The sequence below is a fragment of the Emydura macquarii genome, unplaced genomic scaffold (assembly GCF_026122565.2).
Source record: "Emydura macquarii macquarii isolate MOO-44397 ecotype Brisbane River unplaced genomic scaffold, CSIRO-AGI_Emac_v2 contig_75, whole genome shotgun sequence".
NCBI lineage: Eukaryota > Metazoa > Chordata > Testudines > Chelidae > Emydura > Emydura macquarii.
In genome coordinates, this window is record NW_027130212.1 from 4,326,528 (window position 1) to 4,350,637 (window position 24,110).

General features: G+C 39.6%; 1 protein-coding gene across 1 annotated transcript in view; it reads right to left on the reverse strand.

Moving 5' to 3' along the window:
• Nucleotides 1–258: 258 nt before the first annotated feature.
• The window catches only part of CHODL (chondrolectin), a 40,503-nt gene continuing 16,651 nt past the window's right edge, over nucleotides 259–24,110 (reverse strand). The window contains exons 2-7 of the mRNA XM_067542914.1: nucleotides 15,886–16,198; nucleotides 14,954–15,111; nucleotides 9,957–10,004; nucleotides 9,464–9,547; nucleotides 4,609–4,711; nucleotides 259–924 (exon numbers count right to left, since the gene is read on the reverse strand). Of these exons, the coding sequence (XP_067399015.1) occupies nucleotides 840–924; nucleotides 4,609–4,711; nucleotides 9,464–9,547; nucleotides 9,957–10,004; nucleotides 14,954–15,111; nucleotides 15,886–16,198 (791 nt within the window). The 3' untranslated portion in view covers nucleotides 259–839. The remainder of the gene's footprint in view (nucleotides 925–4,608; nucleotides 4,712–9,463; nucleotides 9,548–9,956; nucleotides 10,005–14,953; nucleotides 15,112–15,885; nucleotides 16,199–24,110) is intronic.

Consider the following 24,110-nt stretch of genomic DNA (forward strand, 5'->3'; position numbering starts at 1 on the left):
CTTTATACTACAGTGATATTTATCATTTCTGTCTTTTCAAAGGAAATAAAAATCAGTATGGTTCCAGTAAAGCTCATAAATGCTGCGTTTAGAGCATATCTTATTAATGCTGCATTTAAATCATATCATTGACAGACCGATTTATGTCAACTTTGGATAAATGTATCAAAAAGATTTGGCTATCCGTTAGCAAAGTGTGCTCATTATGCAGCATCAGGTGATTTTCCTAAATACTTGAATTCTGCCACTGCAGATCAATATCACAGCATTGGCAACCGTCTCTGCTGATAAGCATGAGCTACAGGATACAAATAAAATTTGTGCCTAAAGAATCAAGAGCGGTTGTGAAAATGTGCAAATAAATAACTGAGCAATCCATTTTTATCAAATATTTATGCAAAGATAAATTATTTTGTTACACTGTAAATTAATATCCATTCAATTTACAGTACATCAACTAAAGTAGAATGTATGAGGGACTACAAGAAATAAAAATGTTATGATTACTACAAACAATTTTAAAACTGATATATACTGTAGATATTTCCCTATATACGCTTCAAATGCAATGTCCACCTCATTGCTCAGTTGTACTTGAGTTACTTCCCTTAGCAAAATAGACACATTCTTTTTCTTTATTTAGCATGACGTTTCATTTAACTAATAATCAAATATTACATATAAAAATGTTTTGAAGAGTGGCCTCAAGGGGGAGCTTACAGTTCATCTTGCTGATCCATTGCAGTCTCAAGCCATTCCAAGCTAATGTGCTGAGATGACATTATAATAGAGCCCAACTGTAAAATATTATTTTTGCTTTATTTTCAGTCATTAAATTGTTATACCTCCATGCTACTGTCCTTCCTGGGGTTCTTTGAAATCCATAACGTGGACTGGTTTGGGGTGGTTTTTGTTCTTCCTTTACTGAAAAATAAAAATATAAAATAATTTCAGCACATTTGATCCCTCTGGGGTTCAAATTCAGGATGTGGCTAGGTCAGGGTATGTCAAACTACATCCATCCATTAATTCAGAGTTGCTTCTGTTATTGATGTAGCATAGTTTCCCTTCCTATAAAAAGGTTATGCATGGGCTCTGCCTAAATGTATCACCACAGTGATCAATAAAGGCAAAGAAACCACTACAATTATGTTCAAAAGGAGGGTAAATTATTTTGTCTCCCTGTGGACTGAGATTGTCCACGCTGTATTACATTGTTTAAAGTCAGATTTTGCCACCCTTCCCCGATGTTGAACAGTATTTTACTTTGAGAGTAGTCCCACTGGCAAGGTTCTCTTCAACATGAACAAGTGGGACAAAATCTTGCCTTTAGGACATGATCCATTTTCTACTGAAATCAATGGGAGTTGGAGGAGACTCTTAGTAATGAATTGACTACAGTAGAAAAGTCCTAATTATGGATGGCCAGAAGTTTTCCAGCAATATCGTTCTTTCAGGAAAATTGGGGGCACTGAGTTATTTTTTTAACAAAAAGCATGTACTTTTCACAGAAAATTTTTCATCAAAAAACTGAAGTTTTAAAACTGAAAATTTTCAGTTCTGAAATGCTGCCACAGTAGCTCATGCCCCCATTCTCTTCTACAGACTGAGATCCCCAGCCAGACTTCATCTTGCATGAAGGGACGTTCAAGCCAGGGACGTTCAAGATGCACCTTAGCCATGTACCTGACATGATTCACCACCTTTTCTCTCTCAGAGAGGGAAATGGTGCATCCTGGGAGATGGTGTAATAGCAGGAACCCCAGATTTTACAGGAAAATGGAAGCAAACTACAACTCCTATGTGTCACCATTGCAGCAGTTCAGAATCAAAATGTTTTGGTTCCCAGATAAAATATTTGTTTTTGACTTTTTGCCAAAGTGGTTTAGGGGGAAATAATGAATTATGGGCCCGATCCATAGGCCATTGGAATCATTGAAAAGATTCCCATTGACTTCAGGGGGGCTTTGGAGCTGGGCCCTATGCTTCCAATCCTTACTCCAGTTTTACACTAGTGAAGCTGGCTCATTTTGTTCATTTATGTCTGAGGTACCTTGAATGGAATGTCACCTAAGCAAAAAACAGCTTAAGATATGCATTCTCCACAACAACATGTCTAAATATCATGGATCAGATTCTCAGCTGCCTATATCTCAAATGATTTCAATGAAGCTATAGCTATTGACACCAGCAGAGGATCTGGCTCGGCCTGTAAATTTCTGGGAATAATATTAAGTAAGGGACAATAAATAGTTTGAGGATATTGTCTGGCATTGTTGCTTTGACTGTGAAATACAATCATAGAAACTGAGATATATACCAGGTTGGAATTTAAACTTTCTGCAAGGCATTCAGATGATAATGGAGATGGGTCTGTGAAGCAGTTTCTCCTTGCTTCCCTGGAAGAAAGGAAAGGGAGAGCATCTAAGCATGAATGAGCTGATTGTTGTTACTAATTATAGGAAAGATGCTCTGCTTCCCTTTACTACAACCCTATAAGAGCCCACGCCAGCCAAAACTGCCCATGTTCTTCCAAATTAAGCAAGTCCTGGAAGTCCATGGATTGTGGCTTTACAGCAAGCTAATCTTTCATAGGAAAAGCCATTCTCTCATGAAAGCCTAAAAAAAGAAACCGGGAGAAAAAGCGACTCATTTGTAAGTTGGGAAGCCCCCTCCAGGGTAGAACTCCTCACATAAAGCAGTGGAGTTCCCAGCTTCTTGTGATCTATTCTTTCCAGATCTTGGGAAGTGCAAATTCTTTTTCTTGGATAAATTAGCACAGTTTCAGGGGCCTGAAAGTCAACAAGTCTTTCCATTGACTTCAGTAGGCTATGGATCACACTTTCACATTCTTGCATGGTCTATCTGGAGGGATAGGCAAGCCCTGAACCCATCCTCTAGAACCCTTTGCATCGTAGAGGGGAGGAGGAATGAGTCCCCCCTCCCAAGAGATCATTAATGTACCTGCCATGATACTTACCTAGAAGGCCAATCCCACTATTATGCAAGATGAGACATATCTCCTAATCCTTACAATGTTCTGTATGGGCCCCCTTCACCATTTTACCTTACTTTTTCAACCTTCATGGCATCTACCAAAACCATGTCAGTCAGCATTGGAATCACAGGGTGTGTACACACTGACAGATGGATCTATCCAGATCGATTGAGTGGCAGTGAAGACTCGCTCAATTGATCCTGAAGTCAATTCAATTAAACCAGCTCCTCAAAAGGCGCAGTGCAGTGGAGACAGTGTGCTAAAGGGAAGTTAGGAAGTCGACGGGAGTTACGCAAGCTACTCTGCATAGCTTACGTAACTCCCGTTGACTGCTGCTGAATTTTCCTGTAAGTGTGTACTAAGCCACAGTGGTTGTATGTAGGTATGGATTTTCCCTAACTTGTTACTGTTGCTGAAAGTTGCCACCACAGAGGTTGGGAAATGCAAATCGTCCACTTCTTTATATGGAAGTGCACATAATTAGGATAAGATACATGTTCTAATGCAGGCCTCATGCATCTGGAGGGGTAGGATTACTAAGTAACTGTGTGATACTTTTATAAATATAAGGAGATTGTTTCCCACATGGGGCAATTTTTTAAAAAAAGTTTCATAAATTGTTTACCTTTATATTTTGTTTTCTGTGTCACTAGGAAGAATTAAAACTGAAACCCACAAAAAAGGGGAGAAATAAGCCTTAAAAAATGGGGGGAGGGGCGGGAAGCTAAATGAAAGTCCAAATGAGACATCAGTCTCCCCACAATTGAAATTCTCCCATCAGCTATTCCCTGACTTCTCAGAGTTGTTAGTAATCCTGCCCTTCCAGCAGAGCTGACATTCAGGGGCAGGAAAATCACTATGAATGAAGCACTAGCATCACAGGCATATGCACATGCTAGGGAGGAGGGAGACGCTATCCCCCAATCAATATGTTACAAATGTGCTGACTACTACTGTCAAAACAGATGCATTCCTAAATGTTAGCTGCTTACTCTGCCATAAACATGTTTGTTTGTTTGTTTAAGTTCTCCTGGTCTGGTGACAGCTTTCTTGCTCTTCCTGGATTGCCAGTGAATCAAGACTTATCAGGCTGCTACCTTTTTAAGTTTTTCTCCAAAAAACTTATGCCCATTGAGCCAGGGAAGAATTCACCCTTTGTGGCAGAAAATTGATGGGTGTTCTTTGCGTATGCTCCATGTCAGTGAAGCCTTCCAATGCTATTCTCAAGAGACCAATTCCCATATAGATGGTTATCTGGCTGTGGGAAGTAAGGAAAAATGTCTACAGTAGTGCAGTATTCTGCAGGGGCAGAAAAAAATGTCCCCCTTGGAACTGGAAAAATTCCCTATGGCAGCACAACTTGTCTTAAGGACTCTGTGGCTCTACATTAGGCCAGAGCCTTTCCATAGGTTAAAAGCCATGAACATGAATTTTCAGCTGTCTGCTATGAATAAATTGCTTGGATTTTCAGGTTTCAGAAGATGCACACAGCGTATCTGAGGAGGAAACGGGAGAGATGTATGCATTCTTTATGTATGAAGAGCTTGCTAAGGGAAACATGAATTCATCATTATAAGACAAGTTCATACCAGTATAGTGACAGTATTTACCTTTTATGTAGCATCTGGAAACAGCAAGTACCAAAAGCCACCAATATTAACAACAGCAGTGGTATAGTTGGTATAACCACATAAATTAGATTTGGAATTATACCTACAAGGGAAAAAAGTATTTCATTAGTGCCTACTATATTGAAAGATGCTGTCCCATCTCACTAAAAGAGTTGGAGCAGAACAAACAAGAGAAATGTGTTGTCTTAATTAACTATATATACATAGTCCAAGCCTGCATTCCTTCTGCAGAAAGACCGCCAATCAATTTTAAAGGAAAATTTCCATGTATTAGGAATATTAAAAAAGCCCCCAATGGTTTATGAAAAAAACTATCAAAAGTGCATGTAGTACTTTTCCTTATGCATTAATTATTTCATTATGATTTTTAGCTATTTTCAGCAAGTCAAAATATGACTCACATCTCATTATACTGCAGCTAAAATATAGATCTATTGTAAAAATGTACAGCCAATTACATGGACTGGGCTGTATAGTCACAGCTCTTATTCAGCCATGCAGCCCCCATGCCCACTCCCCACCACCATTCCCCTTTACTGCCCTGCTTAGATTCTGACTCTGGCTGAGGTGTGGAGAGCAAGGACTACTCACCTGACATGCTATGCAGTGAGCAAATGGAAAGGAACAGGTAGGGAGTATCAAGAGTCCTGAATCCCCCCCCGCCACACACAGGTCAGAGTAGACGTCTCTGTACACAGTGAAAGTAAGCAGCTCCAAGGAAAGGTGTGAAATAATTTACTCCTCCCACAAAGCAATGGGGGAGCAGGGGCAGAATTGTGACTCTGAGTCCCCTTTGGTTCTCTAATATGCTCCTAGACCAGCACAGCTACACATTGCTCCTTACTCAGGATAGACTGAAAAGTTACAGTCTGCTCTTATGTCATTTGAACTTTTTTCTTTCCTCGATATAGCAGATAAGAAATAAAAGCGATTATTGAAGTGTCTCGTCTCCTTTCATATCAGGAAGAGATGAGGCTCTGTCCATCCAAATGCTTACAACGGGCTCAAGAAGAAAGATATTTTGCCTCAGGTAATATGCCACTATACATGTAGCACTCTGCTGAATATTGACCACCAGGTATTAACAAGCAATCATCATTGTACATCTATGTTTAATAGTATCAGCTTCCAGTTTCAAGAGAGAAACCGTGATTACATTTCAAAGAAGTTTATGCCCACATTTTATTACCATACACAAGAGAAGGTAGTTGTCTAAACCTGACCCACAAGTTGATACTCTGGATACTCTACATCTTACCAATGATTTTTTTAAATATACTTTCAGTTGCAAGAATGTGTGTTTATGGCCAGTTTGCTTATTAATCATAATTTGACTTTCTATATACCATAGCACTGTTGTTAAATATAGGCTTTTTGCATGTCATGCATTGAAAAGTATAGTACCTATTTATTTATTTCAAAAGTATAACAACAGCATCTGCCCTTGAGTGAGCAGATGAAGAATTGCTCTGAGAAACTAACCAGGTGGAAATGGAGAGCCAGGGTTGGCTGCTGCTGCTGTTGCTTATCTTTCCCTCGCACCATTGCAAACCCTTTGTTTTACCATTATCTATCATTTTTCAGGATTCTTTTGCTCTTTCTCAGTCTATTAGAATTCTCATTGTATATTCAGAAAGCAGCACAATAATGATGACATAACATAAAATGTTATTCTTTTAGATGACAACATCAGCAACAAAATAGTTCATTGGCTCATGTAAACATGTCCTAGTGGACTGGTAATGGGACACGTGGGCATTCACATCAAGATAATTGATTCAATCCAACTGAGATGGATAGTAGTGGAAAGTTATTGTCATCTTTCAGCTGGTCAGTGCCCTACAGGCCAGATACTACAAGATGTTGAGCTGTGCCGAGAGATGTTGAGTGCCTTCAATGCCCCCTGAAGTCTATGGGAGTTGAGGGCAATTAGCACCTCTCAAGAACTGCTTGGAACCATGCAGAATATTAACCCTTAAATTAAATGAGTTGGTGGGTCTCTGAGCAGTTCTTAGTGGGTAGATGTCTCCATCCCAAAAAACAACAACATCACCATTGGCACTTTTGTGGGCAGTTTTAGCAGGGTGTTCAGATGCTCTGAACTCTAGAGCTGATCCCTTCAGATCAGGGTTGGGGCACATAGGGAACCTTGTTGTACCATGCGGCTGTTTGGTAGATAACAGAGCACTTCAGTCCCTAGAACTAAAACAAGTGTCTTATGTTTGTGTTAGACCATGTTACACATTGCTGACTGACTCTCTTCATCAGAGGTATGAAGTTCCACAGCTGATCCTGTAATCAGATCCACAATGGCAAAACTTGTGCCCTGGTAGAGACCCACTGAGTTCAGCTCCAGGTTCATGAAGATTCAACTGCAGGGTTGAAGACACAGTAGCAATATCTGAAATAGTTGAGTATTCCCTCCCAGAAATATAATCACAGTCATTGATTCGTGCAGGAACAACTAAGTGAAACTGATAAAAAATCTTGGATTATTAGTCAATGGTATTCTGATGAAGTGGATTAGGCCCAGAGGCCCACTGCTGGAGGCCTCAGAGTGCTACCATACCGCATCCCAGAGAGGAGTTGAGTCTCCAATCAGCCTAGAGAGGCTCGGGGGGGAAGAAGCAGCCAATGATAGAGGCTGCAGGGAGTGGCCAGTCAGAGCCCAGGAGGACCATATAAAAGAAGCTGCAAATCAAGAGCCAGGCAGTTGCTGTGAGGATTGTGTTCCTGGATGGCTGGCTAGCTGAAGAAGCAGCCGGAGGAGGAAGCCCATAGACAGATCAGTTGCTAGGAAGGACCGAGGAGTAAGAGGGAGATCCTGGCTGGCTGCTGGGATTGAAGAGGGAAGAATAGCTGGGGCCAGAAAGAGTGAAGAGTCTCTAGGGAGGAAGCTCTGCGGGCATGGTCCCATACCAGGGTCAAGGGACTATTTGAAGGTTAGCCCATAAGGGGATGCAGGCCGATAAAGGACTGAACCCAGGGAGGGCAGCAGGAAGACAGTGTTTCCAGGAAGGAAGTCCTGGGGTTATGGCCAAGGCCAGGACTATTTAAAGACTGATCCCAGGGAGCAGTACTGGGATAGGCCCCTGGTGGACTGTATACCCGATAGAATCAGAAAATATTAGCATTGGAAGGGACCTCAGGAGGTCATCTAGTCCAACCCCCCTGCTCAAAGAAAGATCAACTCCAACTAAATCATCCCACCCAGGGCTTTGGCAAGTCGGGCCTTACAAATTTCTAATAAGGGAGATTCCACCATCTCTCTAGTAACCCATTCCAGTGCTTCACCACCCATCTAGTGAAAAAACTTTTCCTAGTATCCAACCTAGACTTCCGCCACTGCAACTTGAGACAACTGCTACTCGTTCTATCATCTACTACCATTGAGAATAGCCTCGTTCTATCCTTCCTGGAACCCCCCTTCAGGTAGTTGAAGGCCAATATCAAATCCCCCCTCACTCTTCTCTTCTGCAGACTAAACAAGCCTAATTCCCTCAGTCTCTCCTCATAAATCATGTTCTCCAGCCCCTTAATCATTTTTGTTGCCCTCTGCTGGACTCTCTCAATTTGTCCACATCCTTTTTGTAGTGGGGGGGCCCAAAACTGGACACAATACTCCAAATGTGGCCTCACAAGTGCTGAACAGAAGGGAATAATCACTTCCCTCGATCTGCTGGCAGCGCTTCTTCTAATGTAGCCCAATATTCCAACAAGGGCACACTGTTGACTCATATCCAGCTTCTTGTCCATTGTAACCCACAGGTCCTTCTCTGCAGAGCTGCTGCCTAGCCAGTCGGTCCCCAGTCTGTAGCAGTGCATGGGATTCTTCCATCCTAAGTACAGTACTCTGCCCTTGTCGAACCTCATCAGATTTCTTTGGCCCAATCCTCCAATTTGTCTAGGTCACTCTATATCCTATCCCTACCATCCAGCATATCTACCACTCCCCACAGCTTAGTGTCATCGGCAAACTTGCTGAGGGTGCAATCCACCCCATCCTCCAGATCATTAATGAAGATGTTGAACCCAGGACTGACCTCTGGGGAACTCCATTTGCTACTGGCTGCCAACTAGAAATTAAGCTGTTGATCACTACCTGTTGAGCCCAATGATCTAGCCAGCTTTCCATCCACCTTATAGTCCATTCATTCAACCCATACTTCTGTAACTTGCTGGCAAGAATACTGCGGGAGACAGTATCAAAATCTTTGCTAAAGTCCAGGTATATCATGCCCACCACTTTCCCCACATCCACAGAGCCAATCATCTCATCATAGAAGGTAATCAGGTTGGTCAGGCATGATTTGCCCTTGGTGAATCCATGTTGACTGTTCCTGATCACCTTCCTCTCCTCCAAGTGCTTCAAAATGGATTCCTTGAAGAACTGCTCCATGATTTTTCTGGGGACTGAGGTGAGGCTGACTGGTCTGTAGTTCCCCGTCTCCTCCTTTTTTCCCTTTTTTGAAGATGGGCACTATATTTGCCTTTTTCCAATTGTCCGGGACCTCCCCTGATTGCCACAAGTTTTCAAAAGAAGGGGTCTGTTTTGTGTCTGTGACTCAGCCAGAGGCCTGAATCATTGAAAACCTGCCTGAGAAACCACGGACAGAGGTCACCACAGACTAACTGAGTACTGGCACACACACCTGGCTAGTGGATACTCCTGAGAAGTGGGTGCCACCCTGTTATAGGTATATTTTCAGTACAGCTCTCAGGAACTAGGCAGGTTTTTCCTGTGAACAACAGGGGAAGTTGCATATGTAATTCTAATTCCCTACATCCTCTGCTACTATTTTATCCAAATATTAAAGCCCTATGAATTAATTACCTGTTTCAGTAACAACTACATGATAATTATCTTCTGGTTTGTTTTCATCGTAAGGCTTTCCTGATGCCACTGAGGGGAAAACCTCTGAAAAAGAAGTTAAACAGTTCAGAAAAATAGCAACAGTATAAAGTGTTATTACATATTGTAACATATGTTCATAGTAACTTACATTTAAAACACATTCACATTTGATATCTGAACTATTTCAGCATTGAATAAATTACTGTAAGTAAATACGTCTACAGGACTTCAATGTAATGTTAGGATTAAATCTGGAATAGGAATTAAAAACAGCAGTGTTTTGAACTACATCCATACATTTGCAAATATTCCTCTCTGCAGAATTCTTTTTTCATATGTTCCACTACTAACACAAAGCTGTTAAAAAAAAAAAAAACCAAAACACTATGTAACTTTCCTGGATCCTATAAATGATTCATGAGATTATGTCTTTACCATTGCAACTCAATCTAAAAATTTTGAAGTTTCTTACCATATTCTGTCTCTGCTCTGTTGCCTACTTCGTTTTCTAGGACATTATCTGTTAAATCAATAGTTTGACAATGAAAAAGTAAGAGTAATAAAACAGATGTCTTTTACATTGCTTTACACATAGTACCATAGCTAAATATCCCCATGTTCATTAAAAAATACTATTATTGCAGAATTCTTCAACTTCATATTTCAATATTTGGTAAGCACTTTTCTGAAGAATGTTTGACACAAAATATTAAAGTTAAGAGTTGGTATGAATCTACTTGTAGTCCATATTTCTGTTCAAATCTAAACAAATAGAAATGCTTCAGTTTTAGTCTTAAACCCACTTTTTCTGGTGGAACCTACTAGTTAATTGGTTTATTAATTGGTTACTAGTTTATTGGTTAATTGAATCAGTTAATTGAATCCCACCCTTTTCTTGTGTCAGATGGAATTTGAATATAGCTTTTCTTAACATCGCACATGTCTCTTATAGTCAGAGGATCCTAGTACATACTAAGAGAGGCAGTATTCTTAATAGTGGTGGGCTAAAGAAACCTTTTCTTATTTCCAAGATGATTATATAAAAAAAATAGCTATGGAGCAATGAGAAGTATGAACTAGATGTTTTGAGGGCAGATATCTTTTTTTATTATTATTTATTTATTTATTTTGCTACAGACATCCCTAAAATCAAAAAAGGGTTAGTTGGTGAGGTATTACAAATTGGAGGGTAAGGAAATGCAATCATTGCAGAAAAAGAGAGAATATTCTACTTCTAATTATAAATAGCCAAGTGGAAACTGTAATTCATGACTATAAAACATGCAGCAAAGGTCAGTTAGGTTGTAGAAATGGGAGATTAGTGTTATGTATGTCTAAAGGATTCCATAGATTATTGAAATAAATTATTTAAAATGGAGACTATGATCACAGATGTAGAATTTTTATGGTTATTTGGATAGTATTTCCCTGTCATAAGATTATGAACACCAGTTGTGCTACTGGTCTATAGCTCAGAACAGTAATGGTGAATGCAGAACGCTCAGAGTTCAAAGAGGTAACAAAACCTACTAAAACAATAATAATTACTGCAGCTTCTCAGCTAAAAGCTGGTTACATTGGGACATGGCTTGGAGCAAAATGTCAAAATACAATAAACTTGTTCCTAGAGGTAGCTCGTTCTGAAGCATAAAAGATTGGATTAATTTTTAATTTGATCTGAAAAATCAAGATGCAGGAGTTGGCTCAGAAACTAAATGTGGTTACAGCTACCATTATATAATTAAGATCAACATCCTGTCAAGGTGAATGAGATTCAAACCCACAGCTAGCACTGTGACATTAAACATCATCAAGGGAGGTTTTTTCCCCAACTAAAGATATTGCTTAGAAAAAAAATGAAGAAATGCAAGTGAAAATATGCAGATTAGGCCTGGAGGCTGGCTGAGTAAAATTGCCTGATGAGTCACAGAGCCATACTTATCACGTGAATTTCAGCAGCTCCATTGCAAAGATGAAGAAATAAGAAATGTTCAAGTACTTCAGAAATAGGGAGTTTGAGGAATGGAGAATCCATTGGTTTTCCTACTCTGGTTTTCTAAAAATTTGTAGAGCTCACTGAGATTGGAACAGTCAGCCTAATCTGCAGGCAGGCAGTTGGAATTTACTGTCGGTAAGCTGGAAAAGAAATTCCAGTTTGTAGTATACAACCTGCTACCTTTGTGGTTGGAAGTTGATTGTGTAGGGAGCAACCGGATGGGAATCTCTGCAGGTGCAGGTAGTTCAGATTAAACACTGAAACTCTGGTTCAGTGCAGGTTTTTACATGCAATCTGGCTCTGTAGAGGCTGGTTTACAACTGGTTTGTTTTGCATGCAGAGTGGCTACATTTATACTGGGATTTGTATGTTTTAAAGAATTCTCTTTGTGGCCACAGTGAACAATTTTTAGATTCAGTAATGCTTTGACTGTAATAGTCCTGATACAAAACATGGAGTTTATCTATTGCCAAGCATAACTACTAAAACCAACAATAAATACCAGTATAGGCTCAACTTCAAGCTTGCCTCTAATTTCCTTGCTCGGGCTGCCCAGTTTTAAGTTTCCTCAACTGGTATATGCAGGACCCACTAATATTCCCATGTCATTTCTCTAGACAGAGAAAGAGTGTGTGTAAAATTTTCTTCCTGTTGCTCTGGACCTCCATGACTTCTTTGGCCATCCAAAATTTCCAGAGAAAACTGCCATGATAATTTTGCGTAAAATTTCAAAGGTGTGAAATTCGAAATTCAAGATATTTCATTCAAGAAAAACATTTTTGTAAGATGATTCAGGAAAAAATGTTGGGGATTTTTGGCTCCTCAACATTTTATGGAAAACCGTACGAACACTTGGACTGTGCAAAATGAATTGGCCAACATTTTCATGTGAAATGTTGCCAAAATATTTTCACCATTTTCAAGCAACACTAGTTCTCGCTCTCTCTGGCTCTGTCACTGACTTGCTGTGATGTCTTGGAAATGTCACTTAATCTCTCTGTCCTTCATTTTCCCCATCTGTAAAATGAATACAGGTAAATAGAGTTGTGAATCTAATTCAATATTATAAAGACTGAGATCCTTCTATGAAAAGCACTAGGTGTAAACAAAATGTTATTACAATGTAAACAGGGTCTGAATGAGCTCTCCCCTGACATCTAGTGATGAACTGAGGAAGAGGACTTCAGGAGCTGACTTTGTTTGCACAGACATGCCCACCCTGCACAGGTGTTCAGCAGGCTGGGACTGTTTTGCCCAAACGATCATTTTTGGCCGGTGTTGGGTCACAAGTCACTGTTGTTGGCAGCATGGGTAATAGAGGGTCGTTATCCTCGTTGTGTGAATCAAGGGGGGCAGAACTGTGCTTGGCATGCCCTGATTAAGGTATTCACACTCACCTAAATTGCACTCATGAAGCAGGGGACAGGGGTGCCATCTGCCAGTGGAGTTTGGAGAGGGTGGGGACAGGTACTTGTACCTGCAGGGGGTGGGCTATGTCTAAAGATCCTAGACACTATTTGACCCTTCCTCTCTCTACCGTGTAATAACATCTGATTAAGATTCAAATAAGAGTCTTTTGTTGCAGACCAACAGAGCTGAAATCACTGATGAGCAGATCTAAACATTAGTCCTGCCTTGGGACAGTGTCTCTGATGCAAGAGGCTGCCAGTCTGCACTAGTAGTGAGGCACCCTCACTAACAGCTAAAATCACTCACAGCTATGTTTAAATGGTGGGACCTCAAGATATCCCAGAGGGTATAGGGTGGAGCAGCGAGCGGAGCAGCTGATTCCAGAATGAGCACCTGGACAACAGAATGAGGAAGATATCTTCCACCCCACCCTGCCACGGTAGGAGGTGAACTGACACAGATGTATCTCTGAACTCTGGATCTTCACTGACCAAGGACAACAACTGTGAGTGGGGTGTGGTGGAGGGAGAAGGGGGAGATATGTTAAAAGAACTTTTGGTTGTTGGACTTAAGAATCTGGGGCAAAAAGACACTGCTCAACATATTTTGGGATGCGGGTTTTGCTCATGGTTGTAAGCTTATAAATCCTGCTTGTGCCGTTTTCCCAATTTAATGCTGGGTTCCTTCCTCCTTTTTATTAAAAGTTTCTTTTCTACACCCGGACTCTGTGCTTGTGAGAGGGAAGTATTGTTTCTTACAGGTGCCTAAGGGATGGTGTGTAATTGTCCCCAGATAACTGGGTGGGGGCTCGAGCCAGATCTGTGTAGCATTGTTGAAAAGGAACCCCTAGATATTGAACCTGGCTCTTGTTGCTGCTGACCCCAACTGGCAGAAGGGTTACAACAAAGAAAGACATATATGGCAAAGTATTGAGTGCATATCTGTGTTGTGCAGTGAACTGTAACTATTAATATGTGGTTTTTTTAAGTCAAAATTAGATATTCTCTGCACTCCAAACTTGTTTAGTAGCCGCCTAAAACACTAGTTCAGGTACTATAGAGAGATGCCAAGTAGTTTTAAGGATAAAATTCAAACTATATAGTAAATCAAAATTTGGTTTCAGGCTTGAAATTACTCATGAAAACACCTGAATAGTAAAACTCAGCCTATGGTCCTGATTCTGCAACAACCTGCATACATCTTTAACTTTATGCACATGCATTGCCCCAGAAAATTCAGTGGGACTACTTACATGTATAGCAATTCATTTTTGCAAGTCTGGAGCATTGTAAACAATCTCCCTTATAAACAATTTAAAAAGAAAAAGTAAAATGTATTCCATAGTAGATCTGCCTTAACTTTTGTTTTAATAAAACAAGGGGCTTTTTAAAATATAATAATACATCATGTTGGGTTGGATTATTTGTGTTATGATTTTATCCATGGCAAGATGACATAAGATAAGTACAAATATATAAATTGAAAAAGTTTCATTAATTAAAATCCATGCTTAAAATGGACCAAATTCAGCTCTGCTGTAAGCTTCACTGGATTTACATTCTCATGCACCAACTCTGAATTTGGGCCCGTTAGATGTTTGCTGGCTGATTAAAAAGTAAAACATCATTCTCCTGCTAGCCAAAATTTTAACATTATTACAATAGCAAGTACTTTTGACCAGGAATATTTTTGACCTGATTTGCCACTGCATGACTCCAGTAGTACTTTGGTGTAACTGCACTTAATGAATGATGTTAGCCTAAAACCAGACAACCAGGTGAATCAGGCTTGGGGATCATTCTTTATTAAAATGAAATTTCAGTTTCTGCAGAAAGAATACTAGATATCATGACCTGAGTTTTAAGGGCATTACTCGCTTTCTTATATTAGCCCCACCGTTAGAGTGTTTCTGTCAGTCTGCACACTATATGGTTCATTACACTAGCTAAGGCTCATGATGGGTCTGCAGGGCAGCTGCAGACTCCTGAATAAAGCAAAGCCAAAGCAGTGACTTTTCTGGTTAAGATCTACTGCCTGTGAAATCTGGCTTTAGCTTTTCTTACCTGGACTGTACTTGCAGATAAAATTGTGCTTCATATTGCATCTGTCATCATTCCACTGGTAAAGGTAGGGCCCGCCCAGACCGGGGTTTGCAGTTGGTTGATGATACATCACAACACAAGCTTCACTTCCACAGGAAGGCTCATCCGTATACCAATTTCTAGCAGTGAACATGAATCAAAATGGTCAAAGTCTTGCAGAGAAAAGGCCCACCAGATCATTATTTGCAAGCATTCAGAAATGTCATTATCTAGTGAAGATTATAGTATATAGGCTCAATTATAGTATATAGGCTCAATTCTCCCTTAAAATGGAATAATCTCCAATTCCTCTATCCTTTGGGTGGAACAGTGGAGATCTATCACCAGTCTGCAGATCTTGGAGCATCCATGCAGATGTTTCTTCCTTCCCCTCTGCTGCCTGCTTTCCCTGCTACCTACCCCCAGACTCCCTGCTGCCCCTGCAGGGTATGGCTCCTGATTTCTGTCTTTTTTTCCACTGGTCTTTAGTTCCACCAGGAAATCTAATGGGGTTTCCAAAATCTGGAGTGAGGGCAGAGTGAGTTACTCTAAACAGTCTGCACTAATTTACTCAGCTGTTGGTCTTCTGGTTTGGGGGCCAGAATCCAGCAGATTTTGGTTGCCATCTTTTGCCCCACCCAGGCTCCTTCCAACTCCACAGCATTGGAAGCCTGAGGAGTCCTTACAGAGGGACTTCTATGGGGCTGGGCAGCTGTGACAAGCACTTCATCTTTCCACATGTCCAGGCCCACATCCATAGACTCAGCCTCCTCTTTGTGTAAAGAAGCAGTGGAGGGGCATGTTATTAACCCACTTTATGCTTCAGTCCACAAAACATTTGACCACCTGGGTGCCACACACACTGTCTCCTTCCATAAGCCCTGCAGACTATACACAATCTCCTAGACTTTCACCTGAATGATGAAATGGTCCCATCAGTCCATTGGTAGAGGTCAGGGCAAGCACTCGATGTTGCTTGTCCCTCTCCACTTCTCCACAATCCAATCCAGAAGTCACCATCAGAAATCCCGGAGCCTGACTTAGTGAGGTTTTGTAACATGTGTTCTATTAGCTTCTGTTCAGGTTCACTTTGCAGGCTTAGAAGCACCCCACCATCGATTTCGCACGCTTGGCGGGCCTCCTGAAAGCCAACACGTCTTGACAAGTCCTGGAAGTAGGCTATCTTGTAACAGGGATGCTTGAAATCATCATAGCACACCTTTTGACCTGAAAAATGTATATACAGGATTGGTTAGAGAATACAAATGAACATTAACTACTAAAAAAATATTCAGTATAAATACAGTGACAAAGAAGATGAATAATTTTTCGACTTGCCACTCGCTGAAGGAACCCATACTTTATGCTACTGAGCCCCCATCTCTAATTTTAATACTGTTGATGTCATGCATATCTTGGTCCCAGTGCTAAAATCCCTAAGCAGGTGAAAGTCTCATCAAAACCATTGAGAATCTCATTCACAACTATGAGAATTGCCCCTGCTTAAGGACTGCAGGATTTGACCCCCTTCCTTAAAAGTAGTATTTGTTTTTAAAAAATGACTGTGTATGGGATCTATCCCACTTCTATTGGAGTCCGTGGCAAAACTCCATTTGACCTTAATAGGAACAAAATCAGGCTCTACATTTCCATTGGCAAAAGGAGGTTGTGAGTTTCTTGGTTCAGTTATCTAATCCTGCTTGTTTGGCTTCCAAAGTATCTATATTTTTGCCCCTACATCCAAGCATATTCAATACAGTCAGAAATTACAGATGGCACCTGAGAACAAACAATTCACAGCCAAGCAGAACATTATAATCAAAATATTTTCAGAATGCATCAAACCTAATGAGTTCATGCAAACAAATGTTTCCTCATCCTTCAAATATTTACTTAAACTTCAGTTTGATAAATCTGTTTAAAGAATCAAACCAAACCATCTAATGACCTTTTTTTATAAAACTGTAAAGTAAAGAAAGTGAAACTGCCCTTATATATTTACTTTCTTCCAAAAGAAGTTGAAATTCCATGCTGTATTTACTACTGACATGTTTTAGAACTTAAGCTTTGAATCTAATATGACAAATGATTGGAATCAGAGCAAATCAGTGGTGTCACCTCTATATATAATGTGACGAGCGCTACTGAATTCTATTCATGTTTAAAAAATACCAGCTGTTTGTATCATGATCTTGATTTATCATAAAACTTTTCACAATTTATTTTTGACTTCTCAGAGTAGGATTAACTAAAAGCCTCTTTTAAAAGAATCATTTTTCTTTTCTATTACAATTCCAACATAGAAAATGTGCAAATTACAGTATTTTGTAACGTTAACAAAGGTCTTACAGACATAATAAGAAATTACTACAATTATCTAGACTGTTTGCACGCAAGCAGAAAACAATCATTTTACTATTAAACCTGGAAAAATAAGCTGTTCAAAAGCTATACTGGTTGAAGAGGAGCATAAATTATTATTTTTACTTGAAAATAATCCACCTCTTTTGTATACTCCAGTTTTTAACCATAATAAATATTAACAAATCTAGGTAAACACACCAGTGAGTTTATATCTGAACAAGTTTTATACTATTTATACTGTTTAGCTTGATAAATGTATACAGTTTTGTATGTAGGACACAGCAACACCATCATGCAGCTTCAGTTTAATTTACCCTGTGATGTTTTCCCATACACAAAGAGTACCCTATTCTTTCAATCAAAATGTTCTTTATATTATATTAAGAGAACGACAAAACAAGAAAGAACAAAAGTAGGTCTCCATGAAAGACCGAGCAAACCATCCGAACACTGAAATCTATACTAAATTATTTAGGTTGCAAGAATCCTTTATAATGGACAGTGTTAGGCAATCTAAATAGAGGGGTAACCACAGGCTTCCCCTATCATTACTGTTCAAAACCAATAAACTTGAATCGAAAAGTAGAAATAGATTTTTGAAGAATCATTTGCCCAGTGACTATTCTTCTAACTTTCCAGTTAAATATTAGGGATATATTCTCCTCTTGTTCGGTGCACCTGGCTCTCAAAGGCAGGACTGCATGATGGGGACTCCTTATTAAGAAGAACAGACAGGCCTGACAGCAGAACTGATCCAGAGAACAGAAGTGTTTGCTGTCTGCCAGGAGCTACGATATGGGATGTGGATCTGAAACTGAACAAGATCTTAACAAAAGCAGGAAAGAATCCACTGATTGTCCTGTAAGTGGGAACAAATGGCAATGCTGGATTCTCACCAAAACACATAAAGGAAAAACTATGACAGGCTGGGGAAGACACTTAAAGACATGGAAGCTCAAGTGATCTTCAGTGGAATTCTCCCTATCCTTAGAGGAGGAGGGTAGAAGGAAAGACAAGATTATGATGATCAACAGATGGTTTAAGCAGTGGTGATATAAAAAGGGCTTTGGGATGTTCAACAACTAGGAGGCAATCATGGACAGAGGACTTTTATCACAGGATGGACTCCACCTAAGTAGAGAGGGAAATAGATTTCTAGGATGGAGGTTGTCACAACTGATTAAAAAAGCTTTAAACTGGGAATTTGGGGGAGACAGTTGGGAGATGTTCTGATAATTGTCATGCCTGATTCTTACACTAAGTGGGAGGATAATCAAGTAAGAGAAAATACAGCAATGGAGAAAGAAACAACAGAGGGTAGGAGATTGGACAGCAAGAGGAAAGATAGTGCCAATATCAATTACAGTAACAGTCAGGAAGGGGATACTGGTAGTGAAATGACTGCACCTAATTGGGCAAGGAATCTGAGTGAAGCCAAGCAGAAACAACTAAGATGTCTGTACATCAATGCAAGGAGCCTGGGTAACAAAATGGAGGAACTAGAACAACAGGTGCAGGAAGTAAAACCTGTTATTATAGGGATAACAGAAACATGGGGGAATACTAGTCATGACTGGAGTACAGATATTGAAAGGTAGGTGCAGTTCAGGAAAGACAAAAATAAAGATAAGGGTGGTAGAATAGGTTGTATATTAATGATGAGGTAGACTGTAAAGAAATTGGAAATGATGGAATGGATGAAAGAGAATCTGTTTGGGTCCCAATCACTTTGTGGAAGTAAGGTAACAGAAGCTATACTGGGATAGTGCTTGGGGTCTGCTACAGACCCCCAGGATCCAATTTGGATATGGATGGAGACCCCTTTAATATTTTTAATGAACTAAATACTATTGGCAATTGTATGATTATGGGAGACTTTAATTTCCCAGATATTGATTGGAAGACATGTGCTATAAATAATAGTAAGGCCTAAATATTCCTGGATGTGATAGATGACAGCAAGGGGACAGCGCCTAAGGAGCCAGGACAGACAGGGAAAAGTAGCCCAGGGAAAAGACTGCAGCTGTGAATACAGTGCCAGCAGCACAGAGTTGTTTCTCATAGGGCCCCTGGGCTGGGACCCGGAGGAGAGGGCGGGCCCGGGTCCCTACCCCACTCCCTGGGGAGATGGGGTAACTGGCAACTCCCTGGCCCACTACGAGAGGCAAAAGCTTGAGACCCACTAGGGTGAAGCCGGCCGTTTGCCACAATATCTAGGTAGGGGCTAGCACCTAAACAAATACTTTTCCTTAGTTTTTAATAAGGGTTATAAGAAATTTGGGATTAGTGCCAAGGTGGCTAATGAGAACAAGGATATGGAAGCAGAAATCATCACATTGGAGGCAAAACTCAGACAGCTTAATGAGACCAAATCATGTGGCATGGATAATCTCCAACCAAGAATATGAAAAGGAATTGGCACATGAAATTGCAATCCCAATAGCAAGGATTTTCATTGATCTGTAAACTCAGGAGTCATACCCTATGACTGGAAAACTGAAAATGTAATACCTATATTTAATAAAGGAAATAAAAAGTGAACTAGGAAACTACAGGCCCATTTGTTTGACCTCAATTGTATGAAAGCTCTTAGAACAAATTTTGAAAGTGAGATTAGTTAAAGAAGTAAATGGTACTTAGGATAAAATACAACATAGTTTTACAAAAGATCGAGCACGCCAGATCTCTTTCTTTGAGAACACAGCTAATTTTCTAGATAAAGGAAATACATTAGATCTAATCTACCTAGGTTTCAGTAAACCAGTTGATACAGTTCCACATGGGAATTTATTAGGCAAACTGGAGAAGATGGGGATTAATATGAGAATCAAAAGGCAGGTAAGGAACTGGTTAAAGGAGAGAACACAATGGTTCACATTTTCATCAATGACCTTGGCACAAAAAGTGGGAATGTGCTAATAACATTTGTGGATGACACCAAGTTGGGAGGTATTGCCAATATGGAGGCTGACCGCAATATCATACAAGAAGATTTGGATGACCTTGAAAACTGAAGTAACAGAAATGGGATGACTTTTAAAAGTGCAAAGTGCAAGGTCATGCACTTAGGTACTAACAAGAATTTTTGCTGTAAGCTGGGGATGTACCAGTTGGAAGCTACAGAAGAGGAGAAAGACCTGGGTGTATTGGACTATCACAGGATGACTATGAGCTGCCAATATGATGCGGCCCTGAAAAAAGGTCAATGCAATCCTAGGATGCATCCGGAAAGGTATTTCCAATATAGTTAGGGAAGTGTTTTTACCATTATACAAGGCACTGGTGAGATCTCTGCTGGAATATTGTGTGCAGTTCTGGTCTCCCATGTTTAAGAAAGATGAATTCAAACTGGAATAGATGCAGAGAAGGGCTCTAGGATGGTCAGAGAAATGGAGACCCTACCTTATGAGAGGGGGCTTAAGGAGGTTGGCTTGTTTAGCCTAACAGAACGGATGCTCAGGGGAGATATGACTGCTGTCTACACATCAGAGGACTATACATATCTATACATCATGTCTATACAATGTCTATACACCAGAGGAATAAACTCTGGAGAGGAAGAGGAGCTATTTAAGTTAAGGACCAATGTTGACACAAGAACTAATGGATATAAACTGGCCATCAAAAAGTTTAGGCTTGAAATTAGACAAAAGGTTTCCACAATCAGTGGAGGGAAGTTCTGGAAAAGCCTCCATAAAGTAGTGGGGGGCAAAAAACCTAACTTGTTTTAAGCTTGAGCTTGATAAGTTTATGGAAGAGATGGTATGATGAGGTTGCCTACAATGGTATATGGCCCATACGCTACTACTATTAGTAAAATATCTCCAATGGCCACAGATGAGACAGTAAAGAAGGAGGGCTCTGAGTTAATATGTAGAGAATATAAATATAAAATATAGAGAAACCTTTTCCGGGTCTATCTGGTGGCTCTTGCCCTCATGCTCATGGTCTAAGTGATTGCCATATTTGGGGTCAGGAAAGAACTTTCCAGGCTAATAGCTATTCCCAAGGCACAGTATCTATAGAACACCACAGAGGAAACAGTCTGTGAGTAGCTGTGAGTGGCATGTTTTGGGATCCAGCCCCCTCATGTGCAAATGAAACACCTGAATTCAGATGTTAGACTTCCCAGAGAAGATTGTGAAGTCCTGTGTGTTCTAGCTAAATTAGTTCCTGGTGTTTAATCAGTGACCTGCTCTGAATCCTTTTGTCTTTTGCTTCTGAAGAAGAGTTTCATCATCTTTGCTGCTACAGCAGAAGTCGTTCAATGTGCTAATGGAAATCTGGAATTGTGTATTGACGGCTGATAAATCAGCTGACATTTTAGTGCCCTTCTCTAAGCATGCTGTGATGTCAGTTACTTGAGTTTCATTTTTAGCTGTTTTGTCTCCCAGCTATTTATCATCTACAAAGCAGAAATTATCTAACAGTGAAAATGGTAACGTGTTCTGCACGCTGTGTTGCTGACAAAATGGGTAGTAAAATGTTGACTGGGCTGTTTAACCTTTTCCTAACAAGAACTTCAAAAGAGGTAACTATCCACAATTAATTTAAAGTAATGTTTTGGATAATTCTATGTAATCCATTTAGAACTGCATTCTCCCACCATTATAATTCTTGAGTAAAGCCAAATGCAAGAAATTTAGCTAGAAAGAAGGGGACTACTGCAAAGAAAGATAATATTCAATCTGGTTAAAGATCGCAGGATCAGGCCCTTATCTTAGAGCAAAATTCTGGAGTTGGTGTTGCATGAGTGATGGAAGAGGACACAAGAAATTTCTTCCTTTCCCAGAGGGGCACCTGTGTAGGGATAGGACTGTATGCAGATCTTGTATTCCCTTGAACTCTAGGCTGGCTAATGCACCATCTAAGAGCCAAATATGTATTCTTCTTATTATGACATGTTCAGTCATCTTGAGGTTATTGACAGGTCCCTGGCTTCTTCCCATTAGACAGCAGTTACTGTGAGCAGAAGAGCGGAAATGTAAATAGCTCAATCCACTCCATTTGTATCAACCCCACACCACTGAGAAGAGCAAGCACAAGATTCTGCCCTTAATTTTTTTCCCAAAAATATTTTTTTTTCATCCTACATGCTTGTCAAATAGACATTTCCTATTTTAACTCACTTTACAAATCAAACATCATTGCTCCTATTATTAACAACACTTTCTCTCCCTAAAACTGGAAGCCTTGTTTGAAAAACAACCAAGTTATATGTCCAACACTTACATTATTAACTTTTTATGCTTTATTCATACTGAACTATTGCAAAAAACCTAGTCAGTTTCCCTTCCTGGCTCTTATGTACCAGCATTATGGCAAATGCCAATCAGAAAAAAAAAAGTTGTCTTCTGAATATTTTAAATTTAATTTAAATTTTTTTACCAATATTAATGTCAGTAAAGCAATTCTCTGGGGAAAAAAAACAATAGGAAACAAAGAAAATAATTCATTAGTGGTTTTATATATTTAGGTACCCAGTAGGTCAATTAATTTCATATTGTCATAGTAATGCATTATTAAATGGGAATACTAAATGCTTTTAAGTCTGCACTTATAAGAATCTTCTGCCAAAATCTCTCTGAGAATCAGAATCATCAGTAAGAACTGCACAGCTCTAAGAATTGTAGCCAAGACTTTTTGAAGTGTTCAGTGATTTGGGTGCATTTAATTTGTAGATGGCTAACTCAAGCCCCCGTAAATGAGCCTGATTTTTAGAAGGTGGGAGCGCTGGTATTGACAGTGAATTTCACTTACATCAGCTAAATTATCTTTTGGGGAAAAACAAAAAAATAGAGAGTTGGATTTTTTTAATTAAAAAAAATTGTGGGCAATGCAGTGATTATTAAAGTGAATGAGTAATTGTATTGGCTAGAGCTGACTAGGCATAATTGAGTCAGCTTTTGTGAAAGCTCTGAATTATTACCAAAAAAATAGGATTCCCCTATAGGTCTTCAGAGGTGAGAGGCTAGTATATTAACTTACTACACCAGAAGAAATAGCATTTTAATAGGAACTACCCCTAGTATTCTCCAATGTCCTTAAGATATACCATTACTATGTAAACTCCTTGGGGCAGGGACTACCTCTGTTTGTTTAGCACCTAGCATCATGCGGCTATTGTACTACAGATATTAGTAATAAAAAATTACTTACAGACAAGGAAAAATGCTTTCTTTTCAACTTCTAAATACTTACATGTCTTTAAAATCAGTCCCTATATCAGTAGTGAAAAGTTAATTTGCATTAGTAATTTCTGAAAGTGTTAACTCTTTCTTATGGTTTACTGATGGGATCCCATAGAATTAGCCATGTGACAGAATTCATGGTCTGATCATGGAAAATAGGGAATGGCAGTTTTAGTTAGAATTTAAGCACTTTAGCACTTTGAAGAATGTGCAGTGTGTGTATGAAGGCAACTGTCCATTTGATTAGCCATTGGCTAACACTTCTTTATAGCCTTAAAAAAAGGCCTGCTTTTGTGGTTTTATGATGTGTTAAGATGTGGGGAATACAGATGTTATATGAAAAGCATAAAAAATACAGACCATTATTAACAGGATCTAAGTCGAAAGATTAAGATACATATATCAGCCAAACATCAGTCTATGGAAAGGGCCAGAAATAGCGGTACATTGTTTTCAAGCATCTCAGACATTCTACATTCTAAGTGACATAGGACTGAGTAGGATAGTGTATTTAGCATGAATTGGACATTAACAAACATAATCCTGTATATAAGGATAGAGGAGAAAATAAGGAAATTTGCATT